Here is an 18,011-nt window from a genome sequence, read left to right on the forward strand (position 1 = left end):
CTTCAGCTCACACCATGCATCAGACGCCTACACAGACCGCGCGAGGAGAGCAAGACAGATGATCAGATGTTACAGTGTGAGTGCAGGTAGAGACAAGGCAAGTAGAACGTCTAGGAAACAAACTCGCTGCCGTACGGCGGCTCGGGACGCACGAGCTCGACGGGCTCGAAGATGGTGCCCCAGCCAGCGCCGCGGTAGCCCGCCTCGGCCGCACGCGCCGGGTCGATGCCCACGCGCCGGCGTGGCTTGGCAGTACGAGGCACAGCGAGAGATGCTGGTTGGTCGACAGCTGCTGTCGCGACGCCGTGCGAGTGGTGGATCGCGGCAGGCAGCGCAAATCGCTGCGTGCGGCGGCCGTGCCCCGACATTGAGCTCTGCGGGCTGTCCGAGTCGGAGCGCGCCAGCTCGGTGGGCTCGAGTGCCGCAGGACTGGCGGTGAGCGGCTCCATCAGCGGCGCCGCCAGAGCCTGCGGCGTCGTGGCCGAGCCCTCGGCGTCCTTCTCCCAGTGCACGGAGTGTCGTGAGGACGATGGCGCGGAAGGCAGCGAAGAGGTCGAGGCGAGACTGCCGGAGCGCTCCGCAGTGTCGACGCTCCACTGCGGCTCGCCGGCCGGGACCTCGGTCGAAGACTGCTTGGTCGCAAGGATGCTCCGGAATGTGCCTGCGCTGGAGGTGCGAGCGTGCGCGCGCGGCCGCGAGCTCGTGTCCTCCCCGTGCGAAGCCTTTGAGGCGCTCGAGTCCGACGTCTGGCTGGCGGCATAGTGCGAGTTGGGGCCCGTCACTTCGCCAACGCTGGCGACAGCAGAGAGCGAGTCGGTGCGCTTGCGCGTGTCTGCAGTCTGCTCCGGAGAAGCAGCCGGCTGCAGGCCCTTGTGGTGCTCGGCAGTACGGAGCTGCACGCGGTGCGACTCGTTCTCGTCGGCCGGCGCTTCGGTAACGGAGCGGTACGTCGGCCGCGCCCGCTTTGGCTGAGTGGGCCCAGGCTTCTTCGCCACCTTGTCCGAGCGTGCCACAGTCGGAGCGAGCATGTATGCTGACGAGTTGCCCTGGCTAAAGATCGCATCAATCACCTCCTCTGGCGGGCGGTCATGATGCGCCGCGCCCGCGAAGCTGAACGTCAGGCGGCCGCCGGCGCCTGCTGCACCGGCGCCCTCTTTCGCCGCGCGAGCAAGCTGCTTCGCCGAGAGTGCCGTCGTGAGGTTGCTGGCCGGGATGCGTGCATGGCGCGCGACGCTCGTCGACGGCCATGCCGTGTAGAAGCTTGGCAGCTTCGTCGTCTCTGTCACGAGTCTGCTGAAGCCGTTGCCCGAGTCAGAGCCGTGAACGCCGTCCGCGTCGCCGAGGTGCGAGGAGCTCGAGTCGGTGCTGTTGTCCTTTGTGCTCGACGCTCCCTTGGCGCCGCGCAGCTGCGCCGCGGCCATGTCATCCATGATGCCGCCGATGCCGCCGACGACAAGGCCGCGCTTGATCGGCGGCACGATGTAGTCGCGCGAGCCGCCAGCCCACGTCATCTCGATGGTGATCTTCAGCGTCGCGTTCGTCTTGCTTTCCGCGAGCAGATACCGGCGCGTCTCGGTGCGGCTGGGCCGCTTCTGATGGTGATGCGAGTGATGATGATGGTGATGGTGATGGTGATGGTGATGGTGGTGATGCCCATGCGAGCGCGACGGCGCGGGCGCGTATTCGGCCAGGTTGAGTGTCACATGGCCCATACGGTGGTCGTTGTGGCTGCCTGATGCATCCGTCTCGATGTCCTGTGAAGTAGGGTTAGCAGCTGCACGATGGCGATGCCCAGCGCCGCACTTACGCTCTTGACGCTGATCCGCAGCTCGCTCTTGGCCAGCATGCCCGCAACACCGCCTTCCTCTCCGCCATGCTCCTCCTGCGCCTGCATCCGCTCCCGCAGGCTCTTGGAGCTGACGCTCGCTCGGAGACCATGGCGGTGGTGCGGCCGGAGCAAGTCTGTCTGGCTCGCGCCGGCCGGCGAAGAGTGGCCGCCCGAGTGCGACTTGGGCTTGTCGATGCCCAGCCGCACACCCGTCTCAATCGTGCGCTCCCACCGCACCGCCAGGTCCTTGACGCGCACAAAGTCTGTAGCTCCGCGCGGCTCGGGCATGTGGATGTCGAGCGCAGCAGGCAGCGACGTCTTGGGCGCGGCACTGCGCTGCGACATGGCATCGCTGCTCTTACGCGTGCGCGCCGAGCGCGGCGAGTCGGGCGTGCCGGCGCCAGACGTCTGCGTCGACTCGCGCGAGTGCGAGCCATGCGGAGCGCGCGAGCTCTCGCCGCGCCGGTGAAACAGGCCGCCCAGGAAGCTGTGGTGCTCGGGCTCGGCATGCTCCTCATCGGCTGAGTCGTCGTCGCCAGCCCTGCCACGCGCGCCCCCGCCCTGGTCGAGCTGCGTGAGGCTCTGCAAGCTGCGGCGGTCGGTGTCCTTGCTCTCGCGCGGGCGCGAGTGCGCCGTGTCGCCAGAGTCGCGGCGGCTCGGCACCTCTGCGCCATGCTCGGCGCGCGCCTTGGCGCGGCGCTCGCCGTGTGCGCTGGTGGGCGTCGAGGTGCCGTTGCTGCTCGTGCCGCTGGCGGCGACGGCGCCGAGGCTGTGGGCGTTGCGCACGCGCCACTTGGCCTGGAAGTGGCCGCTGACGAGCGGCACGTTGGTGAGCTCGTGCACGGTGATGCGCACGTGGAAGTAGGCGTGCTTCGTCGGCCCGAAGGAGAAGGGCGAGAGGAGCGAGGACATGGCGGGCGGCGGGGCGCGCGCGCGAGCGCGGTCCGGCAGAGAGAGATGCTGCGTGTCGAGATGCTAGCACGATATGCGCATCGCGGCAGCGGCAGTTGCGACGAGCAGAGGAGGCAGTGGTGAGGACGATGGCGCCGAGGCCGGCGCTGCGTGGAGTTGCGCACCCGCCCGCCCGCGCGGCCGCAACGAGAGGGCGGCACGCTGCCGCGGCGGCGCGCGCCGCGGAGCCGCACGCCCGCAGCCGCTGCGCGCCTGCACGCTGCAGACAGCCAGGCACCGCATCAGCGTGAAATCGAGGTGGAGGCAGGCACACAGCACAGCCCAGCCTCAGCTCAAAAATCGAGCCGCGCCCTTCCCCTCGCTGCGCCTCACATTTCCCCTGAGAAGCCAATCATCGGCCAAGAGGACCCTTATTGTCAGCCTGGCGACACCTCTTGTCGTCGTCTTTTGAGGGGGTGCGGCTCGCAGCAGAGACGTGCGGCGGCGACCGCAGCGCGCCCCTCGGGGCTGGGCGCGCATGATGCCGCCGGCTCGCGGCTCCCGCGGCGGTGCAGGCGCGAGCCGCTCCCGATGCCCGCCCGGAAGGGCCTGCCGAGCGCGCAGAGCGGCAGGCGCAGCGTCACGCTTCAGCGATGTAAGCGAGGGTGAGGAGCGGCGGTCTGTTGCTGCCTGCGCTTCTCGCAACAGCAGGCAGCGTTCAGCATGCAAAGCACCTCCGCCGGCCACGGGAGCGCAAGGGCGGCAGACCGACCCTCACTCGGCTGTAGGGCATGCGCGATGGTGCGCTGAGCAAGAGGGAGGACGGGTGCTGTTACTCTCAGCGGGCAGCAGCGCTCAGACAGCGACCTCGTGTACATCCTACAGATGCAGTGAGCTGGAGAGCCTCGATCCTTGCCCGATCTCCGCGCATCGAGCGCCACCCCATTGGCTCGCACGGCCGCCATGCGACGCTCTCGCGTCTTGCTGCCCCTCTCGCTGTCCGCGGATCATGCTTCCATCTGGATGATCCTCAGCTGCAGCAGCAGCAGGTGTGCTGCCGGCTGCCAACGATCAACGGTCCATGCGCATGGCGCAGCAGGGCAGCGCGCAGCGTGGCGCCGAGCATGACGGACTGTTAGGCGTGAGAACGCCGAGCCGGATAAGGGGGCCTTGCGCAGCACCTTGCTTCTTCTGCGAGCGTTCAGGCTGAACCGCTGCACTTGCTGCTCTGCACGGCGCACGCTGGGCGCTGCAGCGGCTGGGCTGCATGCTGCCGCAGCAGGGCAGCGTGATGCGTGGGCCAGGCATTGCTGCATGCCTCCCACGCCCCTTCGGCGAGAGCGCCGGTCGGGATGCGCGTTCCGCGGCGAGCAAGGATGAAGCGACGCGCAGGCGAGCGATGCGCCCCGCCTCGCCCCACACTGGCCCCCTTCGCTCTTTCTGTCTGACTGGGATCACAGCTCGGATGAACAGCGCAGCCAGAGAAGGCCGAATCAAGACACGGGCTGCAGGGGGGGCATCGCCGGCGAAAGTGGGCAGCAACTTGGGCCGGCGTGTGGCTGCGCGGGCGTGCGAACCTCTGAGCGGCAAACGCCCGAACTGAGGCTGCTGCGCCCAGCACCGCCCGCAGCACGCAGCCGGCGCCGATATTTTCGGCCCGACGTCCGGCAGCCGCAGCTGAGCGTGAACCGGAAAGCGGCCGTCGGCGCTGGCGCCGTCGGACGACAGGGAATCAGCTGATGGTGGCGATCGTGGTGCGAGAGGGCCCCACGATGGAGGAGTGACGAGGGCCTCGCCATGCACGTGACCTCTGCGCCACTCGTCGTCCTCGCCGCCTCCTCCCACGCTGAGCGGCTGCGCAGCGTCTCCCTGCATCACAGTGCACAGGGGCGGGACGTTCATGCCGCGGGACTGTCGCCGCGTGTGCATGTTCGGCGTCGGGCGCAGCCGGCCGCGTGGTCGACGCACGGTGGCAGGCGGCACGTGCTTCCTGCTCGCCGGGCCGCACATGGCGAGGTGCCAAGCGATGCCTACGCCGAACGCCGACACGAGTTGATTGGGCGACGCATCGCATCGAGGGTGCCGGCACCCGGATCTCTGCATGCTGAGCGGCTGTGCTGCTCGCCGTCGAGTCGTGCGTGCTGCACCTGCACCTGCGCTGCACGCTGCACGCTGCGTCTGGGCGCAGCAACTGCTGCTGCATCCCGACGGAGGGCCAACCTCCTAACGCCCCGCAGCGAGCTGCATGCAGCTGCTGCAGCGTGCAGCACCGGTCGAAATACTCCGTGCTCGCCGGGAGGGCACTGCGCTGCTGCGGCGCTCGACCCGCGGCTCACGCTTCTCCTTGTCTGGTGGGCCTGCAGGCTGGCGGATGGGACATGTCGCACGCTGGGTGCTGGGCCATGTGGGCCGCGCTAAGGATGGCGTTAGCGTGGGCAAATAAGGCCCCGCGGGCGGGCATCGATGCCGGATGGGTAGGCGAGACAGCCTGCAGCCGCGGCGCAGCTCAGTGCGGCGCAGGCGTGGCGCCGGGGCTGCACGCCGGGGCAGCCGCCGCTCGTGCGCCCGTGTCTTGCAGGGGAACGCCTATTCCCACGCCTGCGCGCCTAGCGCCGTCCCGAGGCGCATGGTCCGCACGGCCGCTGGGCGGGGCGCCGTGCCTGCATGACCGAACGGGCGCCCAGCCGCCCACGCTCACCACCTGCCGCTTCGACGCGCCCTGTCCGTGCGCCGCCATGCTGCGCCTGACGCCCACTTGCTGTTAGCCCGTGGATTGTCCGCTCGTCCGGGCGATCCGCCTGCCGCGCGGCCGCATTCTGCACCTCTGGGTGCTGCATCGCGCAGCGGCGTCGCCATTCGAGGGGCAGAGGCGGCGTCGCGCCGCCACGGCGCGAGCGCCTCTCTCTCGCGGGCGGCGCAGTCTCGCGTCTGTCCGACGGCGAATTCGTGCTCCGTGGTAGCGTACCCTCCGACGCTGCGGCGTTCGGCAGGCGGCGTCGCACGGCCTCGGCACACGGCCAATGAGACGGGAGCAGCAGCGTCGGAATACGCTCCAGCCGGGTGCGACGTCTCGTAAGCGCGCCGGAAGCTGCGGCAGCGGTACGCCCGCGGGCTGACGCAGCGTCGCCTCACACGGACCATGCGGCGTGGAGCTGTCGGCTGGCATGGAGACTGCCGCTCTCCCGTTCTGGCAGGTCGCACGCCTGGTGAAACTTGGCTGTCAATGCGTTCTGAGCGGCAGCACGAGGCTGTCGCTCAGGGTGCGGTAGCAGCAGAGGCGCACCGCTCGGCGAGCGCACGGCAGCCACGCGCGCAGGTCGCCGACGCGCGCGCCATGGCCGCGCGCCGGGGTGCGGCGCTGCGGCTGCGGCACCCTGAGCGGCGCCTGGATCTGCTGGCGTGCTGCTGCTCCCCTGCATCTGTGCCGCAGGTTGCCGTGGCCGCAGCCGCACGCAGCATGCCGCACCTCGGCGACGAGAGCTGCTGTGATGCGCTGCCCTGCGTCCCAGCATCAAGTTGCGGGCGCCACGCCCACGCTCGACAGCACCAGGCTCGGCGCAGGATGCAGGATGCAGCGGCAGCGGCAGTCCGGCGGCACCTTGCGCTGCCGCTCTGCACATGCAGCGCCTGCCTCCCGCCCCCGAGGCCCGGAGTTTCCTGCATGGGACCGAATGCGTGATGGCGGCGCCGAGTCTAGACGAGCAGAGTCACACCCGGTGCGGGCATGCGAGACAGAGCAGCATGTGGTCGGCCCTGGCGCAGCACGGCGCCTGGGAGCACGACACACCGGTGACGTGGGGCCGGCTGCGGCGCCTGACCAAGCGGCGGTGCCCTGCACAGGTACCCCAGTCGGCGCAGGCCCCTGTCCGCTCCTCTCGGTGGCCGCCGGCTCGCCTCATAAGCGGCTCACGTCCGCCTCGCGCCGCCGTCCTGCTCCTCTCTCTTCCTCTCGTTTCCTCCTCCGTCTTGCCACCTCTCTGGCCGTGGCTCCGTCGTGTCTCTTTCCCTGGACCTCTCTCCCTGACGTGGTGACCGTGTGTGCCGCTTTCTCGCCCTCCAAGAGCGTGCACATTGCGCGTTGCCACAGCCCCCGGACCCCGTCCCGTCTCCACGTCTGTCTTCCCGGTGCTTCGCGGACGCTCCTCATGCCGCCAGCCCGGCGCGCAGCGGACGCGCCGCCCGGCGCCTACGCCACCCAGGTGCCGGCGTTCGACGAGCGCCAGCACTGGCACCTCTCGCGCCCCGGCAGCCAGAGCGGCGATCCCTCGGCGCCGCAGCTGGTGCGCTCGCGCGTGCAGGCGCTGCCCGCCGACGCCGAGATGCGTGCGGCACCCTCGCAGCAGCAGACGGCTGGCCCGTCGCAGCCGGCACCGCCGCGCCTCCTTTACCAGATCCGCCTCGAGCAGCAGCAGCAACAGCAGCAGCAGCAGCAGCAAGAACAACAGCAGCGGCAGCAGGAGCACGAGCGCATGCAGCGCGACGAGCACCACGCCCGGCGCTACGAGCACGAGCTGCGGCAGCGCGACGAGGACCACCACGCCCGCCAGGCGTACGAGCACCAGCGCCGGCAGCACGAGGCGCCGCAGCATGCGCCGCCGCGTCCGTACGGCATGGTCGGCGCCGGCTCGCCCGAGGAGGCCTTTGGCGCATCAGCTCCGCTCTTCCCCGTGCGCCGCGACATGCACAGCAAGGCCGACACTCAGCACGGCGCTCCGCTGCATGCCAGCTCGTCGCTGCCGCAGATGCACCCTTCGCAGCATGCGCAGGCCATGCTCTCGCCCGCCGACGAGCGCCGCCTGCCGTCGCAGTTCGGACCGGCGGCGCGCGAGCGGCGCGTCCGCACGCTCAGCGGCGCAACGTCGAGCCGCCTGCCGGCCTCGCTCGACGACCCTCGCGGCGTCGTGCACGAGCGCCTGCGCAGTGCCGTCAGCGACGAGGCGCGCGAGGCGTCGTCTTCGCTCCACCACCACGCCGAACGCCCGCTTTCGCGTAGCGCCGACTCCGACTGGGAGCGGCGGTACGTGCCAGCAGGCGCAGGCGCAGAGGCCGTGCATTCGCCCGCCGAGCACCACCCGAGCCGCCCGGCCATGCCAAGCATGCTGCGCGACGTGCGCCTCCTCGACGAGCGCCGCGAGCCGATGCAGGGTCATGCCGGCGAGCGCAGCGCGGCAATGCACACCAGCAGCCCCGGCCGCAACGCCGGCGGCGGAGCACCATACCCCGGGCCGCCGCCCGGCGGCTCTGCGCCCATGTCCGCGCGGAGCATCTCCAGCTCGTCGATGGACCACACGTCGGCCGGCACGCCGCTCCACGGCTACGCTGACGAGTATGGCACGTCATCGGCACCCTTCACGCGCCCGCGTGCCCTCACGGCCGCCGAGAAGCGGCGCGGCAACAGCGCCGCCAGCCAGAGCCGCCGCATGGCACACCTCATGAGCGAGCAGCGCCGCCGCGAGCACATCAACCAGGGCTTCGAGGAGCTGCGCAGCTGCGTGCCGACGTGCGGCGACGGCGTCGAGAGCAAGGCAACGATCCTGCGCCGTGCCATCGAGGTGAGCGTTGTGAAGGTCACTGCATCTACCGTCGGCTCACACCTTGACAGTACATTGGCAATCTCGAGGAGCTCGTGCGCCGCCAGGGTGGCAACCCAAGCAGCGTGCCGATGGTCAAGCGCGAGGCACACTCCGTGTCGCCACCCGTGCAGTCGCCGTCTCTGGCCGCCGCCCGCTCGGCTCCGCCGGCGCCGTACATGAGCATGGCGGGCGACGCCGAGATGAGCGGCCCGTCGAGCATGCACGACCATTCGCCGGCCTCGCGCCATTTGGCCTGGTCGCCCGAGTACGGCAGTGTCCGCGAGATGCCGCGCATGAGCGCCCAACACCGGCCCGCCGAGCACGGCGAGCGCCTCGAGCGTGGCGGCAGCGCACTGGGCCTCAGCCTGGCGCCGCAGCACTTCGCACGCAGCGGCGGCGCGGCGGCATACCAGCCTCGCAAGCTCGACGAGAGCGCGTCCGACTCGGGCGACGAGACGGAGCGCCGCAGCAACGCCAAGCAAGACGCCTCGCCCACCTCGCCGTCGCACCGCTTCACGCACGGCGGCGCCCGCGACATCAGCGTGCAGTCTCTCCTCGCCCAGCCGTCGCGCCAGGCGAGCCACTGAGTCCCTTCTGCATCACCCTCACGACCCCTGCGTCGGGCGTCGCCAAGCCCGAGCGCCACGCCACCCGCCCATCACCTTTCCGTCCGCTCCACTGCCTCTCGCAACCGCATCCCACTGCATTCCACGATGCCGCCACCGGACTGCACCTTCACTCGCACGCGTCTCTTTCACGCTGACCCCGGACATACGGCAAACAAGGTCACGGCGCTCCCGCCTCCTCTCCTCCATCATACCCTCTCTCGTCTCGCTGCCCGTGAACGGACGCACCCTCCCAGTTTACCCGCCGCGTCGGACACACCCCGCTTACCCAGGCTGCAAATGGCACGTGGTTCTCGTCTCGCGACTTGTGTGGTGTCAAGTGGCTGCGATTAAAGGTCCTTGTGCTTCTGCTGCTCGGCCTTGGGCACGCCGACGAACAGCGGCATGATCATGCCGTTGAGCCGGCGCAGTGCCTGTGGGCTGGTCAGCGGTGAGATGGCAGACTGTGGCAGCAGCGGCGACGCACGTAGATGACCGGGTTCGTGCTGGGCGCCTTGTGGTTCCACATGTCGATGAAGTGCGTGACCTTGCCCTCCTTGTTGAGCTTCATCACGACGGTGCTCTGCAGCGCGCGTCAGCACATCCGCGTGCCACACACCTCCACATTGCCACTCACGATCATCTCCTTCTCAAAGCCGGCGACCTTGTACCACTGCTTCTGCACGTACTTGATCTGCTCCTTGGACACGCTCTCGACGCGCCAGGCGCGCGTCATGCTGCCGCTGAAGGCCTTGGCCAGGCCGTACCACTGCGCCTTGTACTGGCGCGCGCCGACGGCGAGGCAGATGGGGTCCTCGAAGAGCGCGTCGGGGCTCCAGCGCGTGAAGATCTCCTCGGACGGCTTGGCGCTGAAGAGCTGCGCGTGAGGCGTGTCAGTGGAGGTGCGGCGGCGTGGCGTGCACGGCAAGACTGACTGCCTGGGCATCGGCGATGAGCTGCTCCGACTTGGCGTCGAGCTCGCCGTTGTTGCTGTCGGACATGCCGTACGAGGCGGCAGCGGTGGTGCTGGACGAGGAGAAGAAGAGGGCGCGCGGCGCCTGCGGAGCGAGCGAGACGGCGGGGCGCGCGGCGCAGCTGAGGAGCGAGGGCAGGAGGGCGAGGGCGAAGAGCGAGGAGCGCGGGCGCATATGAGAGAGCGGGGGTGTGGTGGTGCAGAGGCAGGCGTCGGCGGCGGTGCTGACCCGAAGACGAGGTGCCGCTGCGCGTGCCGGCGGTTGCGCACCTCATGGACCCTCGCAGCGAAGCCAGCTCGCCGCTGACGTCGCAGCCCGGCAAGTGGAGCCCGCACTGCTGGTCCGCGTGGGAACAGCCTCAAGCGGGCGCACGTGATCGCCCCGGCGCTGCCCCATCCGTGCGCGATTGCGAGCGAGGCGCTAAGAGCCTGCGCAGAGGCGCGCCCTGTGTGCGCAGCAAAGGCAGACTGCATGCCAGCCACCGTCTGGCAGCAGAGAGCTGAGAGATGCGGTACCGGCCGGCGGGGCATAGCACTTGACTCTGGGGCTTATGTACGGGCGGGCTCGAGGCTAGACTGCAAACCGTGCCGCAGGTGCAGGAGGGCTGCCGCGATTGGGTTTCGCACGCTTCGAAGCGCGCTGCCTTGCGCGCCTCTCTCTGCGTGCCTGTGCGCGCCGCCGCCGCGCGCCTCTCTGTCGAGAGCCGCCGCGTTCTTGGACCCGTGCGCGCGCTCGATCTCCGCACTCGCTGCCGCTGCCGCCCCTTCCTTCCCCGCCTCGTCCTCCTCGCGTCCACCGCCGGCGCCCTCACGCTTCCATCTCACCACACCGTCTGCCGCCTGCGCCGTCTGGCCCAGCCGCGCCGTGCCTGCCGCTGCCCGCCGATGCGCCCCGACGACAGCCGCTCCACCGACTCCGCCGCCGTCGCCGCCGCCAGCTCCTCGACGCGCCTGCCGCCGGCGCTTGCCTCGCCTGCGCCCGCCGTTGCGCTCGCGCCGCTCGCCACCGCCGCGGCTCCCGCCGTCCTTGGTGGCCGCACCGGCAGCAGCAGCGCACCCTCGCGCGCCCTGGGCCGTCCGCCGCCGCCTGCGTGGAGCGCGCGCAACGACTCGCCGCAGCTGCAGCGCACGCTGCGCGACCTGCACTGCTTCCTCGAGGGCCTCCCGCTGCCCATCCACCGCCTCGTGCCGCGCCTCATCGCACGTGCTATTGCGCGTGCGCTGCGAGCTCAGGGCCTCATGGCGACCAACATTGTGCGTGCGGGCGAGAGCGGGCCGCTCGCATAGCCGCCTGCCACTCGAAGCCTGACTGACGCCCTCTCGCAGGCCTTCGATCTGGCGCTGCTCTTCTGGCGCCTGATCATCAACATCTTCTTCCGCTCCATCCAGCCACGCGGAGCATGGCGCATCCCTCAGCCCCATGAGGGCCCGGTCATCTTCGTGGCCGCGCCGCATCACAACCAGGTGCGTCGTCAGAGCGTGGGCAAGCGGGCGGCGAGCTGATGCGTTGGCCTGCAGTTCCTCGATCCGCTGCTGCTGGCATCCGAGGTGCGCCGCGGCTCCGGCCGCCGCGTGGCCTTCCTCATCGCCGAGAAGTCGATCAAGCGGCGCTTCATCGGCGCGGCTGCTCGTCTGATGCAGAGCAGTGAGTGGTGCGCTGCCGGCGTGTGCATCCGCAGCGCTCTGACCCGTGTTCTCAGTTCCCGTGGCTCGCGCCGCCGACATGGCCAAGCCAGGCAAGGGCACCATCACAGTGCACCCGTCGGGCGATGCGCTGCTGATCAAGGGCGTCGGCACCAACTTCACCAAGGAGCTCAAGCCCAAGTGGCAGCTGCAGCTACCCAAGAGCACCGGCTTTGCTATTGCCGAGGTCGTCGAGGTACTCGGCGACGACGAGGTGCGCATCAAGAAGGAGTTCAAGGACGCCAAGGCCATCGAGGCGCTCAAGTCGCGCACCAAGGTCAACGCCAAGGGGCGCGTTGATGCCGAGAAGGGCAAGGAGCAGAACGGCTGCGCATACAAGTGCCTGCCGTTCGTCGACCAGACGCACATGTATGCCTCGGTGTACGAGCGCCTCGCCGAGGGCGGCTCGCTCGGCATCTTCCCGGAAGGTGTGTAGTGCGCTGTTCTGCGTGCACGCGCGTGCTGACGATTTTCCTGCCAGGCGGCTCGCACGACCGCACTGATCTGCTGCCGCTCAAGGCGGGCGTCGTCATTATGGCGCTCGGCGCCATGTCGGCTAACCCAGGCCTGCGCGTGCGCATCGTGCCTGTCGGTCTCTCCTACTTCCACCCGCACAAGTTCCGCTCGCGTGCCGTCGTCGAGTTTGGCGCGCCGATGGACGTGCCGCGCGAGCTCGTCGGCCTCTTTGAGAAGGGCGGCGACGGCAAGCGCAAGGCCGTCGGCGACATGATGGACCTGGTCTACGATGGCCTGAAGAGTGTCACTGTGCGCGCGCCCGACTATGAGACGCTCATGGTACGTAGTGACGAGCCGCTGGTGCAACAAGCGTGACTGACGCTCGTGCTGCCACAGTTCATCCAGGCCGGACGCCGCCTCTACACGCCGCCAGGCCACCATCCGAGTCTGAGCCAGGTGGTCGAGCTGAACCGGCGCATGATCGTGGGCTACCTGAAGTTCAAGGACGACCCGCGCATCGTCAAGCTCAAGACTGATGTGCTGAAGTACAACAAGCGCCTCACGTACGCCGGCCTGAAGGACCACCAAGTCGAGCGCGCCACACGCGCCGGCTGGCGCTCGCTGAGCCTGCTGTTCTACCGCATCGGGCTGCTCGGCATCTGGGGCGGCCTGGCGCTGCCCGGTGTCGTGCTGAACGCGCCGATCATCATCCTCGCCAAGATTATCTCGGCGCGCAAGGCCAAGGAGGCGCTTGCGGCATCGCAGGTGAAGCTGATGGGCCGCGACGTGCTGGCGACGTGGAAGGTGCTCGTCAGTCTCGGCCTCACGCCCGTGCTGTACTGCTTCTACGCCGGCGTGGCGACGTACCTGGCACGCCGCGCCAACCTGGCCACGCGACACCAGCTCTTCATGCCGCTCTACGTGCTCTCCATCCTGCCGGGCATGAGCTACTCGACGCTCAAGTTCTCAGAGGTCGGCATCGACATCTACAAGAGCCTGCCGCCGCTCTTCGTCAGCCTCATGCCGGGCAACCACAAGGTCATTGCCGAGCTGCAGCAGACGCGCGCCCGCATCTCGTCGGAGCTGCACGCTCTCATCGACGAGGTACGCAGCTCTGACTTTACATGCCTCTCTGCCATGCTGACCTCGCGCCTCCCAGCTCGCTCCGCAGGTGTGGTCCGACTTCGAGTCGCGGCGTACGATTCAGTCGCCTATGGCTAGCGCACCGCCGGGTCAGAGCCCCGGCCGCGAGGGCGCTACGATCTGGAAGGAGAAGCGCAACAAGGCCCTCGACGGACAGAGCCCGCTGGCACACCCGCTCGGCTGGATCGACGAGCGCATCTTCGGCTGGTCGGCCAAGCCGACGCGCCGCGGCTCGACGACCACGCGCGCCCTCACCGCTGCCGAGTTCAGTGGCGAGAAGCCTGCGGGCCGCAAGCGCGTGGCAGGCGAGGCAGGCAGCTCTGTCGAGTCTCCCGAAGGCGAGATCGAGGAGGACGACGAGTCGGAGTACAGCAGCGCGGCTGAGGAGGAAGAAGAGGGCGACTACGAGGCCATCTTCCGCATGCTCAACCCCGCACGTCTCTTCTCGGGCGACGACCCGAAGAGCCCTGGCAGCCCCGGCGCCGGACGGCACAGCCGCAACCGTAGCGGCAGCGAGACGTTCGAGGCGAAGCGCAACCGCTCGTTCACCGACCTCAAGGCCATGGCGCCGATGATGACGCCGGCCGTGTCGACGTCGCCGCGCGTCCGCACCTCTGCGCTGCCAGACGCGAACAGCGCCTCGACGCAGCAGCGCCGCGCGCGCACGCACAGCCTCAGCGAGGAGGTGAGCGCCAACGAGATGCGCGATGCCGAGGTGGTGCGCACGCAGGCGCCCTTCGCGGCCGTCGCGCACGCCCTCGAGACGCAGGCCGCCGGCGCCAACGAGCCGAAGCGTCCTGCCGTCGCCGACATGCAGGCCGCCGCGCCGACGCCCCCCAAGGCCAACAGCGCCGACCACAGCTCGGGCGCCGCCTCGCCGCAATAGCGGTCGAATGCGCCTCGTACCATCCGCTCCCGCTTCATCCCCGCGCGCGTCTCTTGCGCTCTGTCTCGCAGGGAAGCCGTCCTGGGCACCGCCGCGCACTCCACGCGCTCAGTGCCATCGCACGCCCCGTCACCGTTTGTGATCCGGAAATTTGATGACCTTGGAGACGAGCGAGCACAGTGAAGTAGCGGAATCGATTGGGGCGGAGCACGGAACAGGGGCTAGTGTACAGGATCGGGGGAACATGCTGAGGCGCGCTGCGGGACGCCGGCCAGCGAGGCGGCCGGCGTCGTGCGTGGCAGAGCCGGAATGCGTTACATGAGGCTCTTGATCGAGGCAATGAGCTCTTGGCCAAACTTGGAGTAGTCGACGCCGCCGGCCTTGGTGATGGTGTAGCGGATGCGCGTCGTGTCCTGTGATGCGCAAGCGGTGGGCATGCGCGGCGCCTCTGGCACGACGACCTCGGGCAGCACTCACGTTGAAGGTGTCCTGCTTGGCACGGCAGTTGAAGACGTACATCTTGTTGGCGGCCTTGTGCAGGATCGAGTGGAACTCGCTCTCGTTCTCGTCCTGCGCGCGCAAGAGGCGTCAGTGCTGCGTGGCGTGGCCCGTGTGTCACCCAGACACACCTTGATCGCGTTGAGCTCGTCGGCGGTGTGGCCGATGAGCTGCTCGCCGATGTCGTTGAAGCCCGAGAGCCACATCTGGCCCGAGAAGTCCTGCACGTTGGCAGCGAGGATGTAGCTGCGCGCACGTGTCAGTGACGGCGTGCCTGCATCTGCAGCTAGGCACTCACCGGCGCTGCGGCTCGGGGTAGGTGCGGTCGCACTTCTCGCACCGCCACGAGTTGTCGCCCTCGAGCGTCACCTTCTTGTTGCAGTTGTCCGACGGGCACGCCGTGTAGAACAGGTTCTCCTGCTTGATGTACACGACGGTGGCGCGGATGTTGAAGTAGTCCTGCTTCTCCGGGTTCGTGCCCAGGCCCTCGTCCTTGACCGCGCCGATGGTGCGGCGCTCGTTGGCATTCGCACCGGCATCGCCGCCGCCGCCACCGCCGCCGCCGGCGTTGGTGAAGGGCTTGAAGCCGCCCTTCTTGCCGTCCTCGTCGTACCAGCCGCGCATGCCGTGCGCCTCGGGCAGGTCGGGGTCGATGAGCATCGTCGACGAGCTGAACATGCTCAGGCTGCGCCCGCCAAAGTCGCCCACCTTGACGCCCTTGCAGACCACGACCGGGTTCTGGCCGTCGCCGACACCCACACCGCCATTGAGGCCCGCCGGCGTGCCCCACGTCTCGGCCGTCTTGCCCCAGAGCGTCATGCGCACCGAGCGGCCGCTCTGGTCGACGAGCGTGAGCTCGCGCTTCGCCACGGGCTTCTGGCTCGCCTTGGAGATGATCTCGCCGAGGTCGCCGACGCTCTCAACGACGGCCACGACGTCGCACACCTGGTTCGCCTCGACGCTCTCGAGCTGGTCGAGCGGCACAAACTCGTACTTGACCTCGGGCACGTCGCTGGCATCGGTGCACTGCGCAGCGGCAGTCAGCGTCGTGCTCTGCCGCAGCTCACGCCCCCTCGCCCGCGCCACTCACCTCCTCGATCTCCGTGTCGCGCTCAAACGTAATCTCGTACTCGTTCTTCAGCGACGAGAACTGCTTCTTGGCAATGTTGACCTTGGCCTTGGAAATGTAGAACACCTTGTTCTCCTGCAGCACGTTGTAGTACTTGTCGACGGCGTCCTGGAAGCCTGTCGCCTTGATCTCGCCGCTCTCGTCGAGCAGGTTGACGGAGAAGAGCTTGCCCTCGCCGCGCTGGTTCGACCAGTGCTTGATCTCGGAGCGCGACGTGACGCGCGCCTTGATCGTCCACTTGTTCTGGTACGGCGAGAGGCCCTCGATGGGGTAGATGGGCATGCCGCCGGCGCCGCGCGGGCCCGCCTTGCTGGTGCCACCGGCAGCCGGGCGCGCCGCAGCAGGTGCGTTGGGGCGGTGCGTGCCGTTCGCCGGCGCTGCGCCGCCCTCGCGCTTCACCTGCGCCGAGCCGCCAGCCGCCGCCGCAGCGGGCGCAGGAGCGCTGCCATTGGCGCCGCGCTGGTCCCAGCTCGACGGGTCACCGAGGCGGCCGGCCGTCGGCGGCGACACGACGTCGAGCGCGAGCAGGATGAGGATGCGGCGCGTCTGCACGTTGTTGGCGGCGTACTGCGTGACGCGCACGAGGCAGTTGCGGTCGAGCTCGTTGTTCTCGACGAGGTGCTTGAGCTGCGTGGCCAGCATGGCTGCGTGGCAGAGTGAGTACGGGCGCGCGTCGGTGCATGCCGCACGCCGCGCTGCGGCCACTCACCCTGCGCAAAGTACTTGCCGTCGCTGAGGATGATGCGCCAGCGGTCGGGTGCGGTGGCGTTGGTGGCGGCGATCTTCTTGACGCTCAGCACCTGGCACACGGGATCCTGGATGGCCTGTGCCGGGTCCTGCGTCTCGAGCATCGCCGAGATGGCGCCGGGCGTGAGGTCGGAGAGCGACATGCTGGGCAGCGTGTCGGATAAGGAGGGAGAGGGTGGTGGTGTTGGACGGAGGAGCGCGGCGGGTGCGCAGCAAGCGCACGACAGCCGCAGCCGCGGCAGCGCACGCACGCGTCGCGCGCGCGCGCCACTTAACGCGTCCGCCGCGCGTCGTGTTGCTCTGCCTCCGCCGCCGATGCCTGTGCCCTCGCTCTACTTCTTCTCTTCTCGCTCACCACTCCGCACCAGTCAAACCTTGAGTGAGGCACGAGAACGAAGCTTGGCCTTCCTCGGCGTCGAGCTCGGGTTTACGGCAGCCTGCCGAGGACAGGGGGCCGGGGCACAGGGCAAGGCGCCGCTGCAGAGCGGCTGGCGGCATTGGATCGCTGCCATACGCTGAACCTGTGATGCGTCCAGAGAGGTCGCTCCAGCCCCTTCGCAAGGTATAGCGCTTCCAGCGAGCTTCGAGTGAGGGGTAGATACGAGCTTGCACGGCGAGCTGGAGGAGCAGGGGGAACGCGAGGAGCATGCACGTGACCTCGAGGGACTGCATGCACCGAGCGAGCGCCGCGCCGCGCGTGATGCCTGATGACGTCGCGCCGAGCCCACGCAGCGCTCGCTTTGAGCTCGCCCTCGCCCGCCGTCCGGCGCCGCTGCCGCTGCCGCGTCCGCGTGGGCCAAGGCACGTTTGACGCTGAGCAGCGCAGAAAGCCGAGCCGCATCGGGCCTTGGCTCGGACGGCCCTGCCCGCATGAGAGGCGCGCGGCGGGCGTGACGTCCGCGGATGGCGCTCGCAAACCGCGCGCTCGTCGATGCGAGGACGGCGGCCCAGCGCCATCGTCGGCGCTGTCAGACGTGCTTGCGAGCCGAGCATGCCGGCTCGAGGAGGTGTGCCGCAGCAGCATGCAGCGTCACCCCGCAGTTGCTGCGAGCGTGCGAGGGGGGGCGATGGGCGGATCCGCCTGCAGCGCTGTCTCGCCGCCTGCGTGTGGCGCTCGCAGCGCCCGTCCCCGGATCGCCGTGCTGTCGGGCTCCGAATGGCGACGGCGCTGCGGCCTGTGCCGCCGTTGCCGCTCCGTGCTTGTGCTCATGCTCACATGCGCGAAGCGCGATGCGTGCTCTGCGGCTCGACGACGTGCGCACATCTTCCCGGCCGCCGCTCGGTGCGGCGCCAGGGGTGACGTCTGGGCGCGCCGCGTCGCCTCCTCCGGGCCGCGATGCTCGGCTCAGGGTCACTTCATCAGCCTCCTGTGCGCCCCCAGATCTGTCTAGGCTCGCGGCTGCGGCGCGCTGCCTCCTCGCGCGGAAGTGACAGAACACAAGGCGATCGCGGATGAAGAGGCGAATAGGCTCATGCTGCGGAAGGTGTATCTGGGCGGCGCTGAGTGCTGAGCGGCGGGCGGTGCAGCCAAGCTTGCGGCGCCGGGTGCGGCCTCTGCGTGCGTGCGTGCCGGCTCGCGGCGTCCGGCGCCGCGCCGCG

General features: G+C 69.3%; 6 protein-coding genes across 6 annotated transcripts; 3 read left to right on the top strand and 3 right to left on the bottom strand.

Annotated features, from left to right (window-relative positions):
- Window positions 1–45: 45 nt before the first annotated feature.
- Window positions 46–2,904, bottom strand: FA09DRAFT_361390 (hypothetical protein). Its single transcript, XM_025745348.1, has 2 exons — window positions 1,808–2,904; window positions 46–1,754 (listed from the first exon to the last, which is right to left on the bottom strand). Exons 1-2 carry the CDS (start codon window positions 2,738–2,740, stop codon window positions 111–113), a joined length of 2,577 nt encoding a protein of 858 aa, XP_025597374.1. The 5' UTR covers window positions 2,741–2,904; the 3' UTR covers window positions 46–110.
- A 3,747-nt stretch (window positions 2,905–6,651) lies between these two features.
- On the top strand, window positions 6,652–8,859 carry FA09DRAFT_60539 (hypothetical protein). The gene has a single exon (XM_025745739.1). It carries the CDS (start codon window positions 6,865–6,867, stop codon window positions 8,470–8,472), a length of 1,608 nt encoding a protein of 535 aa, XP_025597375.1. The 5' UTR covers window positions 6,652–6,864; the 3' UTR covers window positions 8,473–8,859.
- A 68-nt stretch (window positions 8,860–8,927) lies between these two features.
- Window positions 8,928–10,072, bottom strand: FA09DRAFT_330736 (hypothetical protein). The gene is made up of 4 exons (XM_025742725.1): window positions 9,833–10,072; window positions 9,535–9,774; window positions 9,385–9,480; window positions 8,928–9,331 (listed from the first exon to the last, which is right to left on the bottom strand). Exons 1-4 carry the CDS (start codon window positions 10,043–10,045, stop codon window positions 9,248–9,250), a joined length of 633 nt encoding a protein of 210 aa, XP_025597376.1. The 5' UTR covers window positions 10,046–10,072; the 3' UTR covers window positions 8,928–9,247.
- Window positions 10,073–10,862: 790 nt separating this feature from the next.
- Window positions 10,863–14,209, top strand: FA09DRAFT_309620 (hypothetical protein). Its single transcript, XM_025740612.1, has 7 exons — window positions 10,863–11,124; window positions 11,197–11,334; window positions 11,389–11,515; window positions 11,571–11,981; window positions 12,035–12,348; window positions 12,406–13,113; window positions 13,169–14,209. Exons 1-7 carry the CDS (start codon window positions 11,110–11,112, stop codon window positions 14,036–14,038), a joined length of 2,583 nt encoding a protein of 860 aa, XP_025597377.1. The 5' UTR covers window positions 10,863–11,109; the 3' UTR covers window positions 14,039–14,209.
- FA09DRAFT_309621 (replication factor-a protein) lies at window positions 14,202–16,639 on the bottom strand. The gene is made up of 6 exons (XM_025740613.1): window positions 16,375–16,639; window positions 15,627–16,309; window positions 14,835–15,562; window positions 14,668–14,782; window positions 14,516–14,608; window positions 14,202–14,451 (listed from the first exon to the last, which is right to left on the bottom strand). Exons 1-6 carry the CDS (start codon window positions 16,553–16,555, stop codon window positions 14,353–14,355), a joined length of 1,899 nt encoding a protein of 632 aa, XP_025597378.1. The 5' UTR covers window positions 16,556–16,639; the 3' UTR covers window positions 14,202–14,352.
- Window positions 16,640–16,665: 26 nt separating this feature from the next.
- Window positions 16,666–17,907, top strand: FA09DRAFT_60594 (hypothetical protein). Its single transcript, XM_025745740.1, has one exon. The coding sequence runs from the start codon at window positions 17,120–17,122 to the stop codon at window positions 17,801–17,803; it is 684 nt and encodes a 227-aa protein (XP_025597379.1). The 5' UTR covers window positions 16,666–17,119; the 3' UTR covers window positions 17,804–17,907.
- The last annotated feature ends 104 nt before the right edge of the window (window positions 17,908–18,011 follow it).

Source organism: Tilletiopsis washingtonensis, assembly GCF_003144115.1.
Source record: "Tilletiopsis washingtonensis strain MCA 4186 unplaced genomic scaffold FA09scaffold_14, whole genome shotgun sequence".
Taxonomy (NCBI): Eukaryota; Fungi; Basidiomycota; class Exobasidiomycetes; order Entylomatales; genus Tilletiopsis; species Tilletiopsis washingtonensis.

Bases quoted from the DNA above. Each gene is read 5' to 3' on its own strand.
- FA09DRAFT_361390 (XM_025745348.1), bottom strand. From the start codon at position 2,740: ATGTCCTCGCTCCTCTCGCCCTTCTCCTTCGGGCCGACGAAGCACGCC. The intron at 1,755-1,807 runs GTAAGTGCGGCG...CCTACTTCACAG, and splicing joins TGCGGATCAGCGTCAAGAGC to GACATCGAGACGGATGCATC.
- FA09DRAFT_60539 (XM_025745739.1), top strand. From the start codon at position 6,865: ATGCCGCCAGCCCGGCGCGCAGCGGACGCGCCGCCCGGCGCCTACGCC.
- FA09DRAFT_330736 (XM_025742725.1), bottom strand. From the start codon at position 10,045: ATGCGCCCGCGCTCCTCGCTCTTCGCCCTCGCCCTCCTGCCCTCGCTC. The intron at 9,481-9,534 runs GTGAGTGGCAAT...CGCGCGCTGCAG, and splicing joins GCTTTGAGAAGGAGATGATC to AGCACCGTCGTGATGAAGCT. The intron at 9,332-9,384 runs GTGCGTCGCCGC...ACCAGCCCACAG, and splicing joins GCACGAACCCGGTCATCTAC to GCACTGCGCCGGCTCAACGG.
- FA09DRAFT_309620 (XM_025740612.1), top strand. The intron at 11,335-11,388 runs GTGCGTCGTCAG...GTTGGCCTGCAG, and splicing joins CCGCGCCGCATCACAACCAG to TTCCTCGATCCGCTGCTGCT. The intron at 11,982-12,034 runs GTGTGTAGTGCG...TTTTCCTGCCAG, and splicing joins GCTCGGCATCTTCCCGGAAG to GCGGCTCGCACGACCGCACT.
- FA09DRAFT_309621 (XM_025740613.1), bottom strand. From the start codon at position 16,555: ATGTCGCTCTCCGACCTCACGCCCGGCGCCATCTCGGCGATGCTCGAG. The intron at 14,609-14,667 runs GTGTGTCTGGGT...TTGCGCGCGCAG, and splicing joins ACGAGCTCAACGCGATCAAG to GACGAGAACGAGAGCGAGTT. The intron at 14,452-14,515 runs GTGAGTGCTGCC...TGCGCATCACAG, and splicing joins CCAAGCAGGACACCTTCAAC to GACACGACGCGCATCCGCTA.
- FA09DRAFT_60594 (XM_025745740.1), top strand. From the start codon at position 17,120: ATGACGTCGCGCCGAGCCCACGCAGCGCTCGCTTTGAGCTCGCCCTCG.